Genomic DNA, 20010 nt, shown 5'->3' on the forward strand with positions numbered 1-20010 from the left:
CTACTTCATACTTCCTCTCTTCTTGTCCCATGTGTTGACTTCTGCTTGAGGGTTCCTCAGGCCATCTGCCAGTCCTTTTGTACGCTGTAAAATTCTGCGTGCATGGAGGGTGCTGTTAAGAACAGAACAACATTTGGCCTATGGTTTACCTGAAGCAAACTATATTTCATGTGGAGTGGCATAAAATGGTAAATACACAGTTTTTGTTCTTTAACCTATTTTTCAAACTTTGTTTTTCAGGTCCATTATCAATATCATTGTCACACATTAATCCATTGCAAATTATGGATCACAGTCTACTAATCCAGTGTAGACTGGTAGATTGAAATGTTTCACCTTGTGAGCCAATGACTAAGACTGAGTGAATGGCCCAAAATTACCCTGTAAGCTTCAGTGCCTAAGGGTGGATAAGAGCCTGGGCCTCCCCACTCCCACTATTGCAGTTCAACGACTTGCACTACACTGTGTCTCATATATATGCATGTTGTGTAAGTATGTGAACACATCCAATAAACAATTCCCTACAAAGTGTACATGTTAAATGTGTGTGTGTGTGTGTGTGTGTGTATGTGTATGTGTGTGTCTGTCTCCCTCTCCCTCTCCCTCTCTTGTACATCTAAGCATCCTTTAGTAGTTGTGGTCAGTCTTTAATATTTTTGGATAGATATCATTGGTTTAGGGAAGAGAGTGAGAAACTAGCCCAAAATCACTTGGCCTTCTGTGTCTAAGGGAGGATTAGAACTTGGGTCTCGCACTCCTAGTCTAGGACTTTTAACCACCATATATTAATGGTTCATATTTCTAATATATATATACATTAGGTATATCAATCCCATTTCCAAATGGTTCCAAGTCATAAAAGACAAGGGAATTTATCTCTTTAGGCTAAAAGTTGGTATTCGCTCATATTTGGTATTTGGTATTTGCTCATCTTTATAAATACATATCTAAATTGTAGTACTTTGTTTTTGTTCATTATTTTAAAGGGATATTTGCCGATTGTTGTTCACAGCAGAACTTCCTATTTTGTTATCTTTATAATTTAAAGAATTATTGGCAGCAGGAGCCATGGAGGGAGGTCAAAATGAGCAAAGTGATGGATGGAGTGTCACAATGCAAGTCCTGATTTTTGTATATGTGAATTAATATCATATAAATATTCAGATGGGCAAGCATGCATCGCAGGGTTCTGTCTGCTCTTTTGCAGATTTTGATCCTTTCCCCAAGGACACTACTGATTATAGATTGGTAATTATATTTCCTAATTAAAGAAGAAACCTATTTGCTAAAAAGATTTGGCCAAATTTTTTCCTTCAAAAAAACTGGGAAAAGCAACAGTATCATTCTGCACACTCAAAAAATATCACTAAAATATCACTTTGCTTTAGTATTTCTAATCCAGCCATTCCTGGCTAAATATGGTATTCGAGGGAAATATTATCCTGTTCACTACATTATTGTTCTTATCCTGATACTTATTGTAGCATTCTGGAAAAATTTAAAAAATAAACGTCTTTGTTGGGATACCTTTGAATTTTTTTCTATTGGAGGGGAGGCAATTCACTTCCTTCGTTTTGTACTAATCTATCAATTTCTTTATTTATTAAATATTGCTTCCTTGAAATGACCAAAAAAAGCCATTTAGGATTTTTTTTTCTTTTATAAAAACAAAAATTGCCCAATGTGAACACCAGTTTTTGCTAGCCCCATTCCCTAAAAATGCCACAAGTTGTTTTCCCCCCCCCCAAACTGTGCTAGTTTCCAAACCTTTCGTCAATCAAACGCCCACACTTAAAAGTTGGGTTTTTCTTTTGACTCCAGTATTGTTGTTAATGCAAATCACAACAGTTTGCCAATCTCTGGCCTGAGAAAAACCTAGCATCTTAATCAAAAATGCAAACCCAGAGACAACAGCGTATATTGTAACCAAGGTTATAGTCTAGGGACAGAGTCAAGAGTAAGAAAGCATGAATAAAACAAGACAAAATACAGAAGTAGCAATGCACATGAAATAACCTAGCTAGGAATTTTTTTTTGAAAAAACAACAACCCAGCAATAATGGAAAATGAATAAACAATTAGAGGAGCGAGCTCATTTATTACCCAGTCAGAGAAAAGAAAATTTAAATTCTCTTCAACCAAATTACTTCTTAGATATGTGGACCAGGAAATACTAGCTCCAGAACCAACAAGATCACTAAGCTAATTTTTCATACTTCTCAACTTTCATAGTCTAATTTTTTTAAAAAGCACAATCTATCCTAAATTTACTTTGTGAATGTTTTGCTAAATTACCGTACTTACCTTTCTAATTCATTCAAATTAATGAAAAAAAACCTCCTTCCCCATTTTTACCTAGAGCAGTGTTTCTCAACCCTGGCCATTTTAAGATGTGTGGACTTTATTTCCCAGCATTCCTCAGCCAGCAAAACCGGCTAGGCAATTTTTGGAATTGAAATCCACACATCTTAAAGTTGCCAAGGTTGAGAATCACTGATCTAGAGGTATGGAATATTAATTTCATGATGCACATCGATTTCAGTGCAAATTGAACTCCTCTTGTAGAGGTGGAAAGGGTTTTTTCAGTGGGGCATGCGGTTCTTGGATATGAGAAAATGGAGTGAAGTTCAAGAGTTTGCCAGAAATGTTGACTTTAGCTGACACAAACTGTATAGAAACTGAGGCTAAATATGCTTCAAAACCTTCAATTGTAGATGCTTCAGATGCGATGTACCACAAAGCGCTATGAATTATTTGAGGAAGTATACGAACAATGTCTGTTGAAAGAAAGCATTGTGCAATCTTTTCCAAGTTTCAAGATATTTGCTTGTAGTAAATGGAGAAATAAGAGCTTGAAATGAGGTAAGGTTAAGAATTCAAGACATTTTTGTATGAAAACACAAATGAATCAGTTTGCTGATTTACAGTTTTATATAGTTTCTCCCCATTCTGAACTTGTGGGCCTAATTTGATCCTTAACAAAATGTGTAATCAATAGCTCCCAATATTATGAAGCTAATTGTTGAGGTTAATATTTGACCTAGAAGGCTAAGATATAAACGTTTCTTTTGTTCTAAAAAGTTTAGGACAGATACACCAGGTGCAGATCCATATCTTTGGAGTCTTCGGAGAAGGGCGGTATAAAAATATGAATAAATAAATAAATAAATATTATTTAACATTATAGTTCAGTTATAAATATACTAACACATGCTTAAAAATCTTTTGGGGAGATTTTTTTTTACTTGTAATGTACTGCTAAAGCATGGTAAAAATAATACTCTGTAAACACATTTTATTGAGCAGATATAAAAGAAATAAGAACACAACAAGTGAAAACCAGACCTGTCAATGCTTAGTCTAACATGTATTGTTTTAGTATCATTGATGAAATAAACCAAGCATATATTTGAAACTTTCCCTACCCTCAGTTCTGCTACGGAAAAGACATAGAATCATAGTGTTGGAAAGGACCATTAATATGTTTTTATAAAAATTAATAGAATGAGAAAAATACAAGGGTTTACAAAAAGTAAAAATTGCATTAAAATTACCAAAATATTAAATGAAACCATTTATTCCACATTTTGCCCTCTGGAAAAAGAAGAGAACCTTTCTTCTATGTAACAACTGTTCCAGTATTTGACAAGTGCTATCATACCTTTCCTCAGGTGTCTTTTCTTTAGATTAAACCTACTAGCTATTTCTATCTCTATTTATAGGATTTAGTCTCTCTGATCATATTTGTGCCCTTCTCTGATCCTGTTTCAATTTCTGTAATCCTCATTAAAATGTATTGCCCATAATGGACATAGTATTTGAAGTAGGGTCTAATTAAAACAGAGTTGAATGATCCTGTGATCCGTCAGTTGTAGAATATATATATATTCAGAAGCCAAAAATCAAATTTGCCTTCTTTGCAACCATATTGTGCTGTAATCAATTTGCAATCAACAACTGTTTCAAAATTATGATTGTAAGTAATGTTACTTAAACCAGGTACTTAGCATCCTGTAGCTGTGTATTTAATTTCTGTTCTCTAATTGAATAATTTTGCACTCCTCTATGTTAAACTTCATTTGTTTACTTTCAGTCCTTTCATCCAGATTGTCATGATTTTTATTTCTGTCTTATGTAGTATTATTGTCCTATCTCATCCACTTGTGTCTACAAATTTACAAAATATTCCCTCCACTTATTAATCCAAAAAAGTAATAAAAATATTGTAGAGATCCCCAGAGAAACCCTTGTGAGATACCCACTCAAGCATCACCAATTTGATGAGGAAACATTGACAAACATTCTTTAAGAAAGATTTTTCAGCCCCTATCTTAACTAACTTCTTAAACAGCATTTATGGGGTATTATGTTGCTGAATTCAAGTTATATGCTCATAGTATTCTCACTGTCTATTAGATGCTTACAGATTATCTATTTATATTCTGTTCTAGGATCTTCCAGTATTGATGTTAAGTCTTTGGTTTGCTGGAACTTTCTTTTTCTAATTTTTGAAGGCAGCAATATTTACTATAAAGACATAATTTAGTCAGGAACTATAACCATGTTTGTCTTAACCATTCTCAATCAAACAATAATGTATTAATCATTACTGTGTGTTTGTTTTTACTGGAGAAAAAAATTGTACATTTGTAATACGGTTGTTTCAACTATAAGGGCAAATCCCCATAGTTGCATTGCTGGAATTTCCTTCCATACCAAAGCCAATAGGATAGCAATCCATTCTAAATCTTGCTGCCCTCACAACAAGGCATGTACCTGGAACAGATCTGTATTGTGCTGCTCTTCATAGCTTTAATACCAAATTTGCAGCTGATATTAAGCTGGCAGGAATAGCTAACACCCTAGAAGATAGGCTTAAGATCCAGATGGATCTTGACAGACTTGAACACGGGGCCCTATCTAACAAAATAAAATTCAATGTAGAGAAAAGTAAAATCTTACACTTAGGAAAGAAAAACCAAAAGTACACATATAGACTGGGTGAAACCAGGCTTAATAGCAGTAACTGTGAGAGGGATCTTGGAGTCTTAGTGGACAACCAGTTAAATATGAGCCAGTAGTATGCAGCGGCAGCTAAAAAAGCCAATGCAATCTTAAATTGCATTAACAAAGGGATACGATCAAGAGTACCTCAAGTGAGGTATTAATACCACTCTATAAAGCCTTAGTAAGACCACACCTAGAATATTGCATCCAGTTTTAGTGACCACACTATAAAAAAGATGTTGAGTCTCTAGAAAAAGTGCAGAGAAGAACAATCAGGATGATTAGGGGACTGGAGACTAAAACAAATGAAGAATGGTTACAAGAACTGGGCAAGGCTAGTCTAGAGAGGGACTGGGGGGGGCAGTGTTCCAATATTTGAGGGGCTGCCACAGAGAGGAAGGCATCAAGCTATTTTCCAAGGCACATGATGGCCAGACAAGGAATAATGGATGGAAACTGATCAAGGAGAGAATCAACCAAGAAATAAGGAGAAATTTTCTGACAATGAGAACAATCAATCAATGGAACAGCTTGCCTTCGGAAGTTGTGGGAGCTTCATCACTGGAGGTTTTCAAGAAGAGACTGGACTGCCATTTGTCAGAAATGGTGTAGGGTCTCCTGCTTGGGCAGGGGGGTTGGACTAGATGACCTACAAAGTGCCTTCCAATTCTGTTAATCTAATCAAAACATGCTATTCCCAGGACTCAGAAAGGCTACAAAAGCCATAATCCAATTAGCAGAGCAAACCAGCTGATTTTAAATTATCAAAAATCTAAAGTTCTGGTGTTTTCAAGGAAAGCAAAGCAATTTAGTTGAATAATAAATGCAAATAAAATTGAGGTGCTCATTTTAAGTATCTGGAAAAAGTTTTCCATTCGCAGGGCAATTAGAAAGCCCATGAGGAATATGTAGCCTCGAAGTCCTCCACAGCTATTAAGAAATTGTCTTACTCCAAAGAGGAATTAATGGAATGGAATTAATACCAGCAGCCTTAAAGCTGACCAAGGCCAAAACCCATATCCAAGTTTGATTTGGAGCCCAAGTAATAATTTACATTTTATAAAAAGTGAATTTATGCAAGCAAAATTTTAGGGTGCTGTCATGCTATGTGCGAATGACCTTGGAGACAAGTGGCTGCAGGTTAGTTAAAGATCAGAAAAGAAAAAGCTAAGCCCACAGAAGGAATGGGAGAGTGACAAATGTCCTAGAATGGACCCTCCTTCATTTCTTGGACTGTAAAAGTGATGGGGAAACAGATGTATTTTTAAGACTTGCAAAATTCTGTTGATGTAACTTCACAATAAAGATAGAACTAATTCTCCTGGGTGTGCTTCTTGTCTAAGCTGACAGGTCTTTACACATAGCCCCAAGGAGTGCAGCCCTCAGGCTTGAGATGGGAATGCCCAAATTAGAAGCTAGGGCATGGAATTTAGTCTTGATAGACTGGAAACTATTACACTCTTCCTTATTGGTTAGATATGCAAATATTCTTGGATGACTACCCATCAACATGGTTATCAGCAGTGAACCAGAAACAGAGGTACTTTGGGCTTGTCATGGATTTGTTCTGAGCTTCTATTTTTGATCAGGTAAGAAAGACAGTTCTCCAAAGACTGAATGGTATCAGATGTCAAAATGAAGTTAGATAAGGTAGCACCTTCTCCTAGGATATAAGAATTCTGGTATATAAAAGCACTTTGCAAATTGCAAGTTTGTATTATCATTTCTCAGAGTAGGAATGTTTTTTCCCCAAAACCAGACATAATATCTATTACTCTTAACATTTCTAGAGTAGAAAGGTGGCAAGATTTAGGGCTGTCTTCAGGGTGGCAAGATTTAGGGCTGTCTTCAGATGCCCACCTATATTGGCCTACCCTGAAGAGGCCAGTTCCCTGATCCAGCTTCTGCATAGCCAGAGTGAAAATGAAATGCCAAGTTTCCTTCAATTGCCCCAGGTTTCTTTTCAAATTAACTACTAATTCCCAAATCAAAGTACAAGCATAAATACTCATTCTTCCTACTGAATGATAGGATGGATGGATGGATGGACGGACGGACGGATAGATAGATAGATAGATAGACAGACAGACAGACAGACAGACAGACAGACAAAAGCTAGATAGATATAAAGTATTGCCCATAAAGGACATAGTATTTGAATAGAATCTAATTAAAACAGAATAGAGTTGAATGATCCTCTGATCAGTGAATTTGTGAACAGACAAACAGACACAGTGGAACCCCCAATATGAGTGGCATTGTGTCCTGACTGCATAGTGAAACAAAGACAGGAAACTGCAGAGGAAGCACAATACCTTACACCTTCTATTGTATGGAGAAATGGGGCAAGATGGTTAGTTTTAGAATTGTGTGGTTTTTGCGTAAACAAGCTGTCTGCTTTAGTCTAGTTGCAACTGCTATTGATGACCTGTTTAAAATTGAAAGTAGATATACTCCAGAGTTGCAGAAGGGAGGGGCTCTTTCTCAGAGGGTAAAGTGACAAAGCAGTTTGGAATTTTTGGTCTGTAGGAAGAGGAAATGTGGACTCCCCCCTGGTGGTTCATGGAGTATATCTAACAGTAATGCAGATGAGGCTGTAATCATCATCATCATCATCCCAGATCCTTACTGGGATCTGCTCGCATAATTCGCCGATACATCACGCAGTCCTAAACACGTGGGAAGTGTTCGACTAGTGATCTGTGATACGAAATCCAGCATAGTTATCTCGTTTGCTATACTGTCATTTTGTGTAAATAAAATAATAATAATAATAATAATAATAATAACAACAACAACAAAGTTGGAAGGGACCTTGGAGGTCTTCTAGTCCAACCCCCTGCTCAGGCAGGAAACTCTACACCATTTCAGACAAATGGTTATCCAACATTTTCTTAAAAATTTCCAGTGTTGGAGCATTCACAACTTCTGCAGGCAAGTTGCTCCACTTATTGATTATTCAAACTGTCATGAAATTTCTCCTTAGTTCTAAGTTGCTTCTCTCCTTGATTAGTTTCCACCCATGGCTTCTTGTCCTACCCTCAGGTGCTTTGGAGACTAGCTTGACTCCTTTGTGGCAACCCCTGAGATATTGGAACACAGCTATCATGTCTCCCCTAGTCCTTCTTTTTATTAAACTAGACATACCCAGTTCCTGCAACCGTTCTTCATATGTTTTAGCCTCCAGTCCTCTAATCATCTTTGTTGCTCTTCTCTGCACTCTTTCTAGAGTCTCAACATCCTTTTTACATCGTGGCGACCAAAACTGAATGCAATATTCCAAGTGTGGCCTTATCAAGGCATTATAAAATGCTATTAACACTTCACGTGATCTTGATTCTATCCCTCTGTTTATGCAGCAATCAGTAAGGGAAAGGATCCCCATGTGGGAGAAGACCGGCGGCAAAGTGGCCACTCGGCCGTGGCCCTGAGTGGTGGCCCGGATCGCTGCTGGTGATTGGCAGCGTTGTCAGCAAAGCTGAACTCACTGGCACAAGGCTCCAACTGGGGCAATTAACACTAGAAGAAAAAAACCTGTAACTATAACCATCCAGAATGTCCAGAAATGTCCAGATTGTCCAGATCAGGAGCAATTTTCAAAGGCGTCTCTGTCAGACGACTGAGTCGAAAACTGGGGCCTAACGGACACAAGGGGGGGCGTGGCCAACAATTCAAGACTCAGTCTATGGGCAGATTGCACTGAATCAACCCACTTCTGGACCATTCTGCAGTCCATTGGGAGAGCTGGTGAGATTTCTGTCTATAGGCGAGCAGCAGTAAAAGAAATTACTCTGAAGTAACTCATGTCATTCTTGGTTGTTTGGGCCTGACATCAAAGGAGCCTTGGATATGGTCTCGACATCCAAAAGAGGACGAAGGGATGGGAGGAAAGTGTCCAGGATCAGAGAGAAAGGGACAATCCACAGAACCAACTGTAGCCACAACATTATTGACATGGAACGCAACCTTTCAAGTCATTTTTTTTTCCAATTACTGTACCTGCAGAGAGAATCTTGAGGCATGACAATAGGGGAAATTCCTGTCAGATGCACAAGAAACTGTCTTTGAACTGCTCAGTATGGATTGCCTTTGAAACCCAGGTGGGGGCCTAGAATCAGTGGGTGGGTCATGCGTGCAGTGGCTAAGTGGAGTTTGTCTGAGTGCAGGTTGAGCAAATTCATCTTTCTCAAGCAATTTAATCATTTTATTGGAGAAAAATCTATGCCTGTGAATGGTGGCAGCGTTATCAAGAGCCAATTATAATCAGTTTGAAAGGAATCGAAGGCACAGAAGTACTCGCCATGAACCTTCTGTCAATTTTTTTACGCAAAGTAACACCTGTCTATTTCTTTTTAAAGCTTGTGTTTGACATCTGGAAAAAAAATACTGTATGAGTAAGACACACACATACACACACATACACACATTGATTCTGAAAAATAATTGAAGTAGACAAAACAAAATACAATCAAAAGGCTTCTTGTATTAATCGTTTTTGAATTATGCCCAAATGTTCCACTGTATAGGTATTATCAGTCTTCACCTCAGATATTTTTCCAATAAAGCCATTGGCTTTGATCTTAAAATATCTAGAAGAATTATTCCATCCACAGGATAGAATGGGATAATTTTAGATTTTTTCCTTTACCCTAAAATATGTCTAGTGCAATTGCAGAAAGTTTTGGACAGTGGAGATAGTACAACCTTAGCAGAAATAGTATTTCTGTTAGTAAGTTTAAGCAGCAGAGAGGACTCCTTTGCACTTGAAGCTAATGAATTTTAAGAGTTAGAGATATCTACTTCTTGGTTTCTAAAATAGGAAGACTGTCTTCAGGGAGATAGTCTTTGTGTCTCCAATTATTAACTCAGTGTAAATAAATTAAGAATTTCCATCACTAAGAGATGCAGCCATAAAGCATGATATCATGTGACCCATCACTTGGCAATGGCAATCTTGGCACTACTTGCTGTTATTGTTAACCAAAACCCATTGTTTGTGAAGAGAGGATCCACCCCAATTCAAGCCATTCTCAGCCTGGTCCCTGCCAGCCTTGAACTTCCGTAAGGAAAGTCACTGGCTTCTCTTCAATTCTTCACTTTTCTGCCCTTTGGCCACCTTCTTCTGCCAGCCTTGTTGCCCTGCACAGTGGTCACCGAATGCATGTTCATAACTTGAGGACATTTCCTCAGAATATAGTGAAAGTGAAAAAACTTCCTCAGAATATAGTGAAAGTACTTCCTGAAAAGATCAACCTTGTTTTAGCACCATCATCTTACATATGTAGAGCATCTTGTACAGGTAAGCCCTTGACATTCCACCACAATTGGGACCAGAATTTCTGTTGTAAGTTGTGGTTGGAAATCAAGTTGGACCTGTTTTTACAACAGTATTTACGATGGTAATTAATGGCAATTAACCAAACCCACCCTTTTCCAATGGGTGATTTTTGCTGGATATCAGGAAAAAAATGTCGCAAATTATAATCACGTGCCCACAGGATACTGCAACCAGTCACAGGTGCAAGCTGGTTGCCACGTATCCGAATTGCAATCACGTGACCACAGAGGTGGTGCGATGGTCACAAATGCGAGTATAGATCATTAGCCCCTTTTTTCCTCCCAAGGTTGGCATAATTTTGAAGCATTGTTAAAAGTGGTAAGTGGAGGATTACCTGTATTACCTGTATTCAGAAGTTGAACTACAGTAGTAAAAGTCATATAAATGCTGGAAGTGACCTTTTTGCAAGTTGGAGGGCTCTTTGGTATCCACAAAGCCTTTGATTCAAGAGTACTGCTTGGGAATCACAGGAAATCCATATTTCTGGTTTAATGGTGATAACCATATTGATGGGTCGCCACCCAAGAATGTTTAATAAATATCCAGATCTGTTATTTCCAGCATTCATTTCCATAATGATGTGCAGAATGCTGTGTATCATTGTGTAATGTAAAATTTATGTAATGTCAAAATCAAAGCCTCTCCTAACCAAACGTATTATTTTCTCCAGTTCTTTCTGTATCCAGAACATAAAGAAAATAGCTCCAATAGGCTTTTTGAATCCCCTTGGGCAGGTTCAATGCAATTATCTGTAATACAGGTAATCCACATTTATCTGCTTCTTTCTTAAGCATCTGTTCAGTTATGACAGCGATAAAAAAGTAATTTTATAAGCAATCCTCACATTTATGACCTTCGCAAATCTGTAAAATAAAGCAGAGTTGCAGTTTCACTTAGTGACCACTTCGCTTAATGACTGTCTTGTCAGTCCCAGTTGAGGCTGCTGAACGAGAACTAGTATTATGCAAATAAAACTCCATTGACTTTTGTAACTATATACTGAATGGACTATATGTACTTTCCATTTTAAAACCATCACATTTATTGGGAAAAAAAAGATTCTATAGTTAAGGAATACAGATAGTCCTCGACGTACAACAGTTTTATTTAGTGACTGTTCAAAGTTATATAACGGCACTGAAAAAAGGTTTATTTTTCACACTTACAACCTTTGTAGCATCCCCTGATCATGTGATCAAAATTCAGATGCTTGGCAATTGGTGCACACTTATCATCATTACTGTGTCCCAAGTTCATGTGATCACTTTTTGCAGCTTATGGACAAGCAAAACCAATGTGGAACCCAGATTCACTTAACAACTGTATTACTAGCTTATCAACTGCAGTGATTCACTTAACAACTGTGGCAAGAAATATTGTAAAATGGGACAAAACTCACTTAATGTATGTCTCACTTAACAACAGAAATCTTGGGCTCAATTGTGGTCATAAATTGAGCACTACCTGTAGTTTTGTTCTTTCCCCGTTTCAGTTAACATGCTATAGATAGTCCTCGAGTTACATCTACCGTGTTTCCCCAAAAATAAGACCTATCCCAAAAATTAGCCCTAGCTTGATTTTTACACGTGCTCTCAATATAAGCCCTACCTCCAAAATAAGCCCTAATTAAGAGAAACACCTGGTTTCACAGGGTGGGGCGAGGTGCAAGGGTAAAAAACGAGGGTGGGGATGGGGGGAGGGTTGATTTCTTACCTTTAGACAATTGCAGCCAGGCCTCGCATACTTGGACACCTGCCTCGCCTTCCCGGCCCACTTCTGCAGCTGCTTGCTGCTACTCACATGTGTCACTCTGCCCTCCACTTCACCATCAGAGGCCTTCAGGAAAGGTCTCTGCAGCTGAGAAATAGGGTCAGGATTGATGCGCGTGGCACCTCTTGGCTTCCGTTTCGCCATTAGAGGACTTTCTGGAAGCAGCCTAAGAAGTGGGCCAGCAGCAGGCTCCTGCTGGGTGGGGCTGTCAGTGCCACCGCCGCGAGGTGAGTCAGTGGAAGATATCCCCCACCCCTCTAAATAAGACCTGGTGCCTTTTTTGATGGCAAAAAATGTATAAGACCAGGCAGTGGTGAAATCTAAACTGGTTTGCCACTGGTTCACTGGCCTCGCATGCGCAGTGTGTGCCAAATGCATGCTGCATGTGCGGTGCGCGCCAAACATGCGCTACACACAGAAAAAGGAGGCTTGGGAAGGTAAGTAGAACAGCGAGGGGGGGAACAGCTGTGCCACGTGATTTAGATCCACTAGAAAGCAGGATTTTCTGAACCGGTAGTTTTTATAACTACCAGTTCGCCCGAACCGTTGCGAACCGGTAGCATTTCACCACTGAGACCAGGTCTTATTTTCGGGGAAACACGGTACTTCCAAAAAAATGGAATTATAACCAGTCTTCAAAGTTCCGGCCATCACGGCACCTGAAGTCATGTGAACAAAATTTGGCTTGTTTCACCTCTGCTGACTGTCCCTATTCCTTCAGCTGCCTTGACATGTAAATAAGCCCTTAGTAGAGGAGCTGTTAGGAATCACCACCAGGCATCCCGACCACTCCTGAAGGAGGTCCCATAGAAATATCCCTGCTAAGATGCCCAGTGGAAGGATAGCCCTCGCCGGTAGTGATGCTTGTCATAGAGGACTTCCAGCCTTGGCCACCACCCTTCCCAGAAGGGCACCAGTATACAGCTGCCTGACTGGACATACTCCGTCACACCTGCCCATTGCCCTGCCTGCCTGCACTCCCTGGCGCTCTCCCTTCAGCCCACTTGGCTGGGACTACCACCTTTTTCCACACTGTGGTTACATGAAGCCCTCACTTAATGATCTGAACAGTCCTAAAGTTGCAACGGCATCCTGGGCAACCAGGATTGCTGTCCAGGATCGCCAGGACTGTCGTTAAGCAATGCAGTTTTGTGACATCACAACTGATGACTGAATCATTAGCAATGGAAATTCAGGTTCCAACTGCCATCATAACTCGATGTCACTACCTATATTTTTTGTTGTTGTTGTTAAACTGTTTCCTAAAAGCATTAAAGCAGATTTACAAACAGGCTGATAAATTCAAAATGTTTCTATCATTAAGTCATGACATCTTGAAATATCCACAATGCAAGAAGAATCAGTATGCAAGAACCTGGTTCTAGATTTGACCTCTTTGCATTGAATCACACAATTTCCAGGCATATATCATTAGCCCATATTCCCCAGATGTAAACTGATCAATTTTATGAGACGTGGTGGTGCAGTGATTAGAATGCAGTACTGCAGGCTACTTCTGCTGACTGCTGGCTGACTGCAATTTAGCAGTTTGAATTTTACCAGGTTCAAGGTTGACTTAGCCTTCTATCCTTCTGAGGTTGGTAAAATGAGGACACAGATTATTGGGGACAATATGCTAATACTGTAAACCACTTAAGAGTGCGCTATAAAGCACTGTGAAGCGGTATATAAGTCTAAGTGCTATTGCTGTTTTGCATTCTACCCAAAAATCTGTTTTCAATGGAATACGGAATGATTTAATTTGAAAAATGTGTAAAAAGTCTATGAAGCAAATAGTAACATATTATGAAAAAATATATCTACAAAAGTGAGACAGTACTTGTAATTATCTTTGTACGTTATTTTTTTAAATCTTGAATTTATTATGACATAATAGATATCACAAGGCACCCAAATGATTACCAATGCTTTCATATATATGAAGATATGTATAGTATTTGAAAGCCACAATAACTTTTGCAATAATAAAGTTATTCAATAAATTGTGTTTTTTTTCATTATTCAAGTAGAGTTTATACATCACAAAGTGATAATTCGTACCTATTACAGGTAAACTGGTGTTTTATCTTTCCATTTGAAAATTTTTACAAAATTATGACTTTTTACAGAAGATGAAAAGTATTTGTAAAAATATCCAGCACTTAACAAAAATATGAATGTTTTCTTTTTTTAAAAGAAAATCATTAGAACAGCATTCTCTTTGATTTGTCAAGTAATTTCACCAGCTGAGTTCTATAAGGCAAGCTGGTTTCATAAAGGATTGGCATTTCCTCTAACTGGTTAAATACTGGAAACTGAAAAAGAATCTGTATATTTTTAAGTTTCAAAAGAACTGAAACATTTAAAGATTCAGAAGAGGTACTGAAACATGATTCCATAAGAACTTTCCAAGTGATTGTCTCTTCGCTGAGTTTTCATGACATCTTAAGCTATTAAAAAATAGGAAAATATAGTATTAATACTTATATCACAGCATACATTTCTTTGATAGGATATGCTAATCTATATTAATTAAACTTGTTACTGATGATTAACGATTCCAAGCATGCAATTGTGTACCATCCTGCTCAGTATTTTAGTCCATAAACTAGACTGTGGACTATGAAAATGGAAGGCACTTTTTCCTCATATGATTTGACCTGCACCATGGGGATTAACATATTTGGCATGGTTACTTAGCACTGTAATGAGCAATTGTTTCGGTTTATTTTTATTTAATTATAAAATTATTTTGTAATAAGATTCTCATCAAGGTTAAAGATATTGTTTACGAGTTCTCTAAAATGGAGCTGGGTAGGACTGGCCTTCAGCTAGGCTTGAATTAAGGGGAGAGCCTCATTCTGGTTCAATATATTAGCATGTTTCTCTGTTAGCACAGGATGAAGTTAATTTACAATTACGTACCTGTTGCCTAAGAACAACCACATTCTCCATCTTCTTGGGAAACATTATGAACTGCAATGAGACTTTCACATTGCTCGCTTTCTTCAGATGTTCTATAAGACGTTACAGACTTGTGAGGCTTTTAAAATTTATCCATATTATTATGTTATAAAGAACATAACTATAACAATGGGATGAATATTACTTTACATCACTCATAAGAAATCGTTAAGAACGAACAATACTGGACTTAAACTTCCGTAGCAACTGGAGTAATGTTCAGTTTTAGTTATTCAAGCAGGTTCTTTTGAACAACTCTCCAGAATGATGTCAAGAAAAGAATGTTTCTAATAATAACACATAAAAATACTACTGAAAATAAATTATAATAATAAAAGATTCAGTGATATTTAGGTCAAAGTAGAAGGAAAGCATATCATTCAGTTAAAACCAGATCCCGCAAAGATCTCTACAAATTTTATTTTGAAATGATCTGTGGTAAAAATTAAGACATAGTAAAGACATAGTTGAAAAATTAAGGGAAGAAAGTTGAAGTGGATAGGTAAGAAGCAAATAAATCACCTTACCTCTGAATACGATGTTTTCGGCAGATAAATACAAAAACTCTTCTAATTCCCACCATTACTGGATCCCAGTTGTTGTAGTGACATAAAAGGGTTGCAATGAAAAAGGAAAAAAATACAGGGATTGCCCCTGCAAAAAATAACCAAGAAAACTGGACCTGAAATTAAAAGATCAATTTGATATTTTATCAAGAGTAAAAGTAAGTTAATGGAAGGAAAAATATCCCATAAGTTTGGATCAGGAAAGAGACATTTGGAGGGCAGTAAGGAGCTGTAGAAAAGGAAAAGGGAATATGAGAGGAACATTTAGCCAGAATCTTAAGTAAGTATTTGTTACAGTAATGTCTACCCAATCTGGACTCCTAAACTCCATGACATTAACCTTGGCTATAGTTGATGCTTGTTAGTCACATGCTTCCCACTCCTCATGCCCCATTGTGTGTTCATATTGAATTCACCAAATAATTGTTTTTCTCTGCTTTTTGCAGTTGCATCAGAAGAGGTGAAAGAAAGAGTATAGAAGCATATGGTTTTCTGGGGTGTTTTTCTAAACGTGATGAAATATGCTGTTCATTCAAATGAAATCAAGTGCAGAAAAGGATGAGGCTGCTTTCCACAAAGGGGGTTACACACGTCTTTGATGGTTCTTCTAAATTAGTTACAAATTTCAAGTTCCTGAAAGCAGCTACACAGATCTTTACAGCTAGAAATGTTTGATCTGTTTTGGCAACAGATGAACTTTACAGCTTGAATGGGGAAAGGAAAGTGGTATAAGAGAATAAAGATCACAAAATACAATAATCCCATATGTGGGATGAAAAACATTTCAGGAATGGACACCAGATAAAGTGTGAATCCTTTAATTTAAGAGGCAGAACTGTGTGAGTAACACAGACATCAACCAAGGCTACAGCTGACAGTTAAAACTGACAGCTGCATTAAATGCTAATTTCACACTTTCTATGAAATATCTCACTTTAGAGTGAAAGTGTCACAGTGAGAGCAAATTTTACCAATGTTAGAAATAAATATGGAGAATAGATAATATTTCTACTGTTGCTAGTAAGATATTTCACTGATCCAGTAACTGAGGCTTTGCTTCTTTTGTTTTTCTGGAACAATGATGCAGAAATTTTCTTTTCAAAAACACATTCCTAGCTAATCATAACTTTTATATGAAAAGAACAATCTAAATTCAGTAAAATCCTCCCCTACTCTATATGTATATTTTAAATTTATGTTCATGATGTAACAATTACTAGCTTAAATGAAACCTAACCGGGTGACTTTGGGCCAGTCACTCACTCTCAGCCCAAACCACCTCACAGGGTTGTTGTGGGGAAAATAGGAGGAGGAAGGTGTGTTCACTACTTTGAGTTATTTATATAAATAATAGGCAGGATAAAAATAAAATAAATAGTTAATAAATGAAAGAATGGCAGGTTCATATTAGCACACAATTGACTGCAACTACCATTAATTACATCCTGCCTTATTCTGATTCCTGAAGCAAAACACCACAAGGGGGAGATCACACTCTATTTAGAAAAGTATTTCACTTGGGGAACTTACAATGAACACCATGGACATCTATTTGAGGCTTTCTGAAAACAGTGGGTTTGTGTTGCAGTGCTTTTGTTGCTTGCAAACAAAAACCTGCGCTTTATGAATGGAGAGCCAGTTTGATGTAGCGGTTAATATGGCAGCCTGGAAAATGGGAGACTTGTGAGTTCTAGGCCTCTTTTAAGTATGAAAACTGACTGGGTCAGTCACTCACTCACAACCCAAATCACTTTACAGGTCTGTTGTGGGGAAAACAGGAGGCAGGATTATTAAATATGTTCACTGCCTCAAATTATATATAAAAAGGTGGAATAAAATAATAACAAGAACAACAGCATTAAAAGCTATTGATGGGCAAGCAAATCCTATTATCTACAATTAAATACATTTATTTTTGCAACAGCATTAGAACTCCTTTTTTGTTCATGAAGATTCCACTAGGAATTTTTAAGATTTTTTAAAATTTAAAATATGAGAAGGTGAACTTGGTTTTTAGTTTTAAAAATTTCTGTTCAAATTTTCTGTAATATTTACCACTGACTTCAATACAATTTACATTACCTTTTGCATGCATATGTCAGCAATTATGGACAGAGGTATTGTAAGGCTCAGGGCAAGTGTTCCTATCAGTGATGAGGTAAGAAAGCAGCCCCTGGAAAAATGTTAAAATACAAAGATTTGAGTTTTTAAAAAAATTAGAGGCACAGAAACAAATTTCAAAAGTGTATACCAGAGTTTTGCAGAATTTGTAGGTACCGGTACTTTGGCCTAGTTATATTGATTAAACCAAGATACTTAGGAAACTCATAATTTTCCTCTTAATTTATTGATCAGATCTTTCTAGTCCTACCATGTATTTCTTTTATACACATTTATTTGTGTATCATGTATGCTAATTTGCCACACATATATCATATCAGAGCTTAGTGTAACCTGTGAAAGAAGTCAAAGGATAACTACCTCCTCTGCTAAGCCTCAAGATTTAAAGATGCAGTTAATGAAATCTAATGTTAGACATCTGATTCCAAAAATGCTATCTGTAACTGCTGCTAACATATACTGCCATGCTTCAATAGAGGACCTCCTCATTTAGGAACCACAATTGGGACCAGAAACTTAGTTGTTAAGTAAAGTGGTTGTTAAGTGAAACCGCAACTGTGCTTATAATCTTATTTCAGCCTTCCTTTGATTTACAGATCTGCAAGGGTCATAAATGAGCGGACTGGCCGCAAAATTATTTTTTTCAAAACTGTGAGTGGTTGCTAAATGAGGCAGTTGTTAAACAAGAACTCTGTCTGTCTGTTTGTCTCTACCTACCTACCTACCTACCTACCTACCTACCTACCTACCTACCTACCTACCTACCTATATCTCACTCATTTGGCTCTGAAAAATATCCAGACTCAATCTAAAATATTATGCCAAAGATATATTGCTCTTGTCTTTATATATGAAGATTTTCACCATTTACTGATTAAAGGAAAGACTATGTCATCTACATGCACAGATAGCAACACTTACACAGCCTTATCCTTCACACGTGAATATCCATAATTTGATTTTGAGGAATCAATTCAAACTAATTAGAAAATGTTTGTAACATATGTCTAGACATAATGGTTCTGATTAAAAACCATGCACATGCAGATAGAACTTTCTCTTTCAATTATAGATAAAGTTCTCCTCTTCTATTGCCATTCATTTATGGCCATCTATCTTCTCCAAGCAAAGAATTGGCAATAAAGTTGCATCTCCTATTAAGTTTATGTAATTTGGCTTCATTTGTGATATCCCCATAGCCTTAGGTTTGTTGGGAAATGCACAAATTTCATAATAGTGTTCTAGGGTCAATCCCAAACAATCACCTGAAATTAATATCCACTATGTCTAGACAAGCAGCCATATGTCATATCATGTCACATTTGTGATGGCTACTAAAACCATACACACTGTATTAAGCAATACATTAATATAATTTGATGTGTGAACTCAGCCTTAATGGCTTGTTAACCAAATTATGGCCATAATTCGTGGGTCCAACTCTAAAGTTTTTTAAAAATATGATTTATGTACCATGATGTGTAAAACCACATTCTAGCTTTTAATATTTAATAAGTAGCATTGGTCTGGGGGGATGACAACAGAAGATGAAGGGAATGATGCTTTTCAATGCATGGTATTGTGTCATAATCAATACTTAGTAAAGACAGCAGTTTCCAAAACATATATTATGGAAAAGCAATTCCATTTGGTCCTAAAGTATATAGACTGTTGTTAAGAAACCTAATAATCAAAGCAACAAACATACCACAACCAGAGGAATTCAGACAGAACAGTTCCAACAAGGCCATTAATGACTATGCACATTAGGGTTAATTTATTGGGAAATTCAAAGACCTCAAATCCAGTATAATGAAGTAGGAAGAAGCCTGGCCAAAGCAACAGCAAGTTAAACAAGCCAACAAAACCTGCAGGAACAGAATAAACAAATAGATCACATAACAAAGAGTTAGTCTTACATCGCAAAGTGTACTTTGCAGAACTTAAATGATCAAGTTCAAGATTCTGTCCTAACCTGAAAAACGGTGTTTTAAAATTTGTTCTTACCAAAAAACATTGGAATATCGAGCTTATCTTCTCTGTCAACTTTTCGTTTTATCATAACTATATAAATTGCATACAGCATAGCTCCCATCAGAGACCACAGAGACCCTGTAAATAAGAAAGCAAGGTATTACCACTGGATTAATTAAATGTAATCTTTTTGTTTAACAGACTATTAAAGGTGTTTTATTTTTATTCAAATAAATAATTTACACAAAATTAGAAAATTGGTAGGATCCT

General features: G+C 37.2%; 1 protein-coding gene across 5 annotated transcripts in view; it reads right to left on the reverse strand.

Moving 5' to 3' along the window:
- Nucleotides 1-13955: 13955 nt before the first annotated feature.
- The window catches only part of SLC35F5 (solute carrier family 35 member F5), a 36846-nt gene continuing 30791 nt past the window's right edge, over nt 13956-20010 (reverse strand). For all 5 annotated transcript variants that reach the window (XM_058194334.1, XM_058194305.1, XM_058194324.1 and 2 more), the window contains 6 exons: nt 19774-19878; nt 19475-19634; nt 17728-17818; nt 15607-15761; nt 15041-15132; nt 13956-14565 (listed from right to left, as the gene is read on the reverse strand). In XM_058194334.1, coding sequence (XP_058050317.1) covers nt 15048-15132; nt 15607-15761; nt 17728-17818; nt 19475-19634; nt 19774-19878 — 596 coding nt within the window. In that variant the 3' untranslated portion in view covers nt 13956-14565; nt 15041-15047. The remainder of the gene's footprint in view (nt 14566-15040; nt 15133-15606; nt 15762-17727; nt 17819-19474; nt 19635-19773; nt 19879-20010) is intronic.

Source organism: Ahaetulla prasina, chromosome 1 (genome assembly GCF_028640845.1).
Source record: "Ahaetulla prasina isolate Xishuangbanna chromosome 1, ASM2864084v1, whole genome shotgun sequence".
Taxonomy (NCBI): domain Eukaryota; kingdom Metazoa; phylum Chordata; class Lepidosauria; order Squamata; family Colubridae; genus Ahaetulla; species Ahaetulla prasina.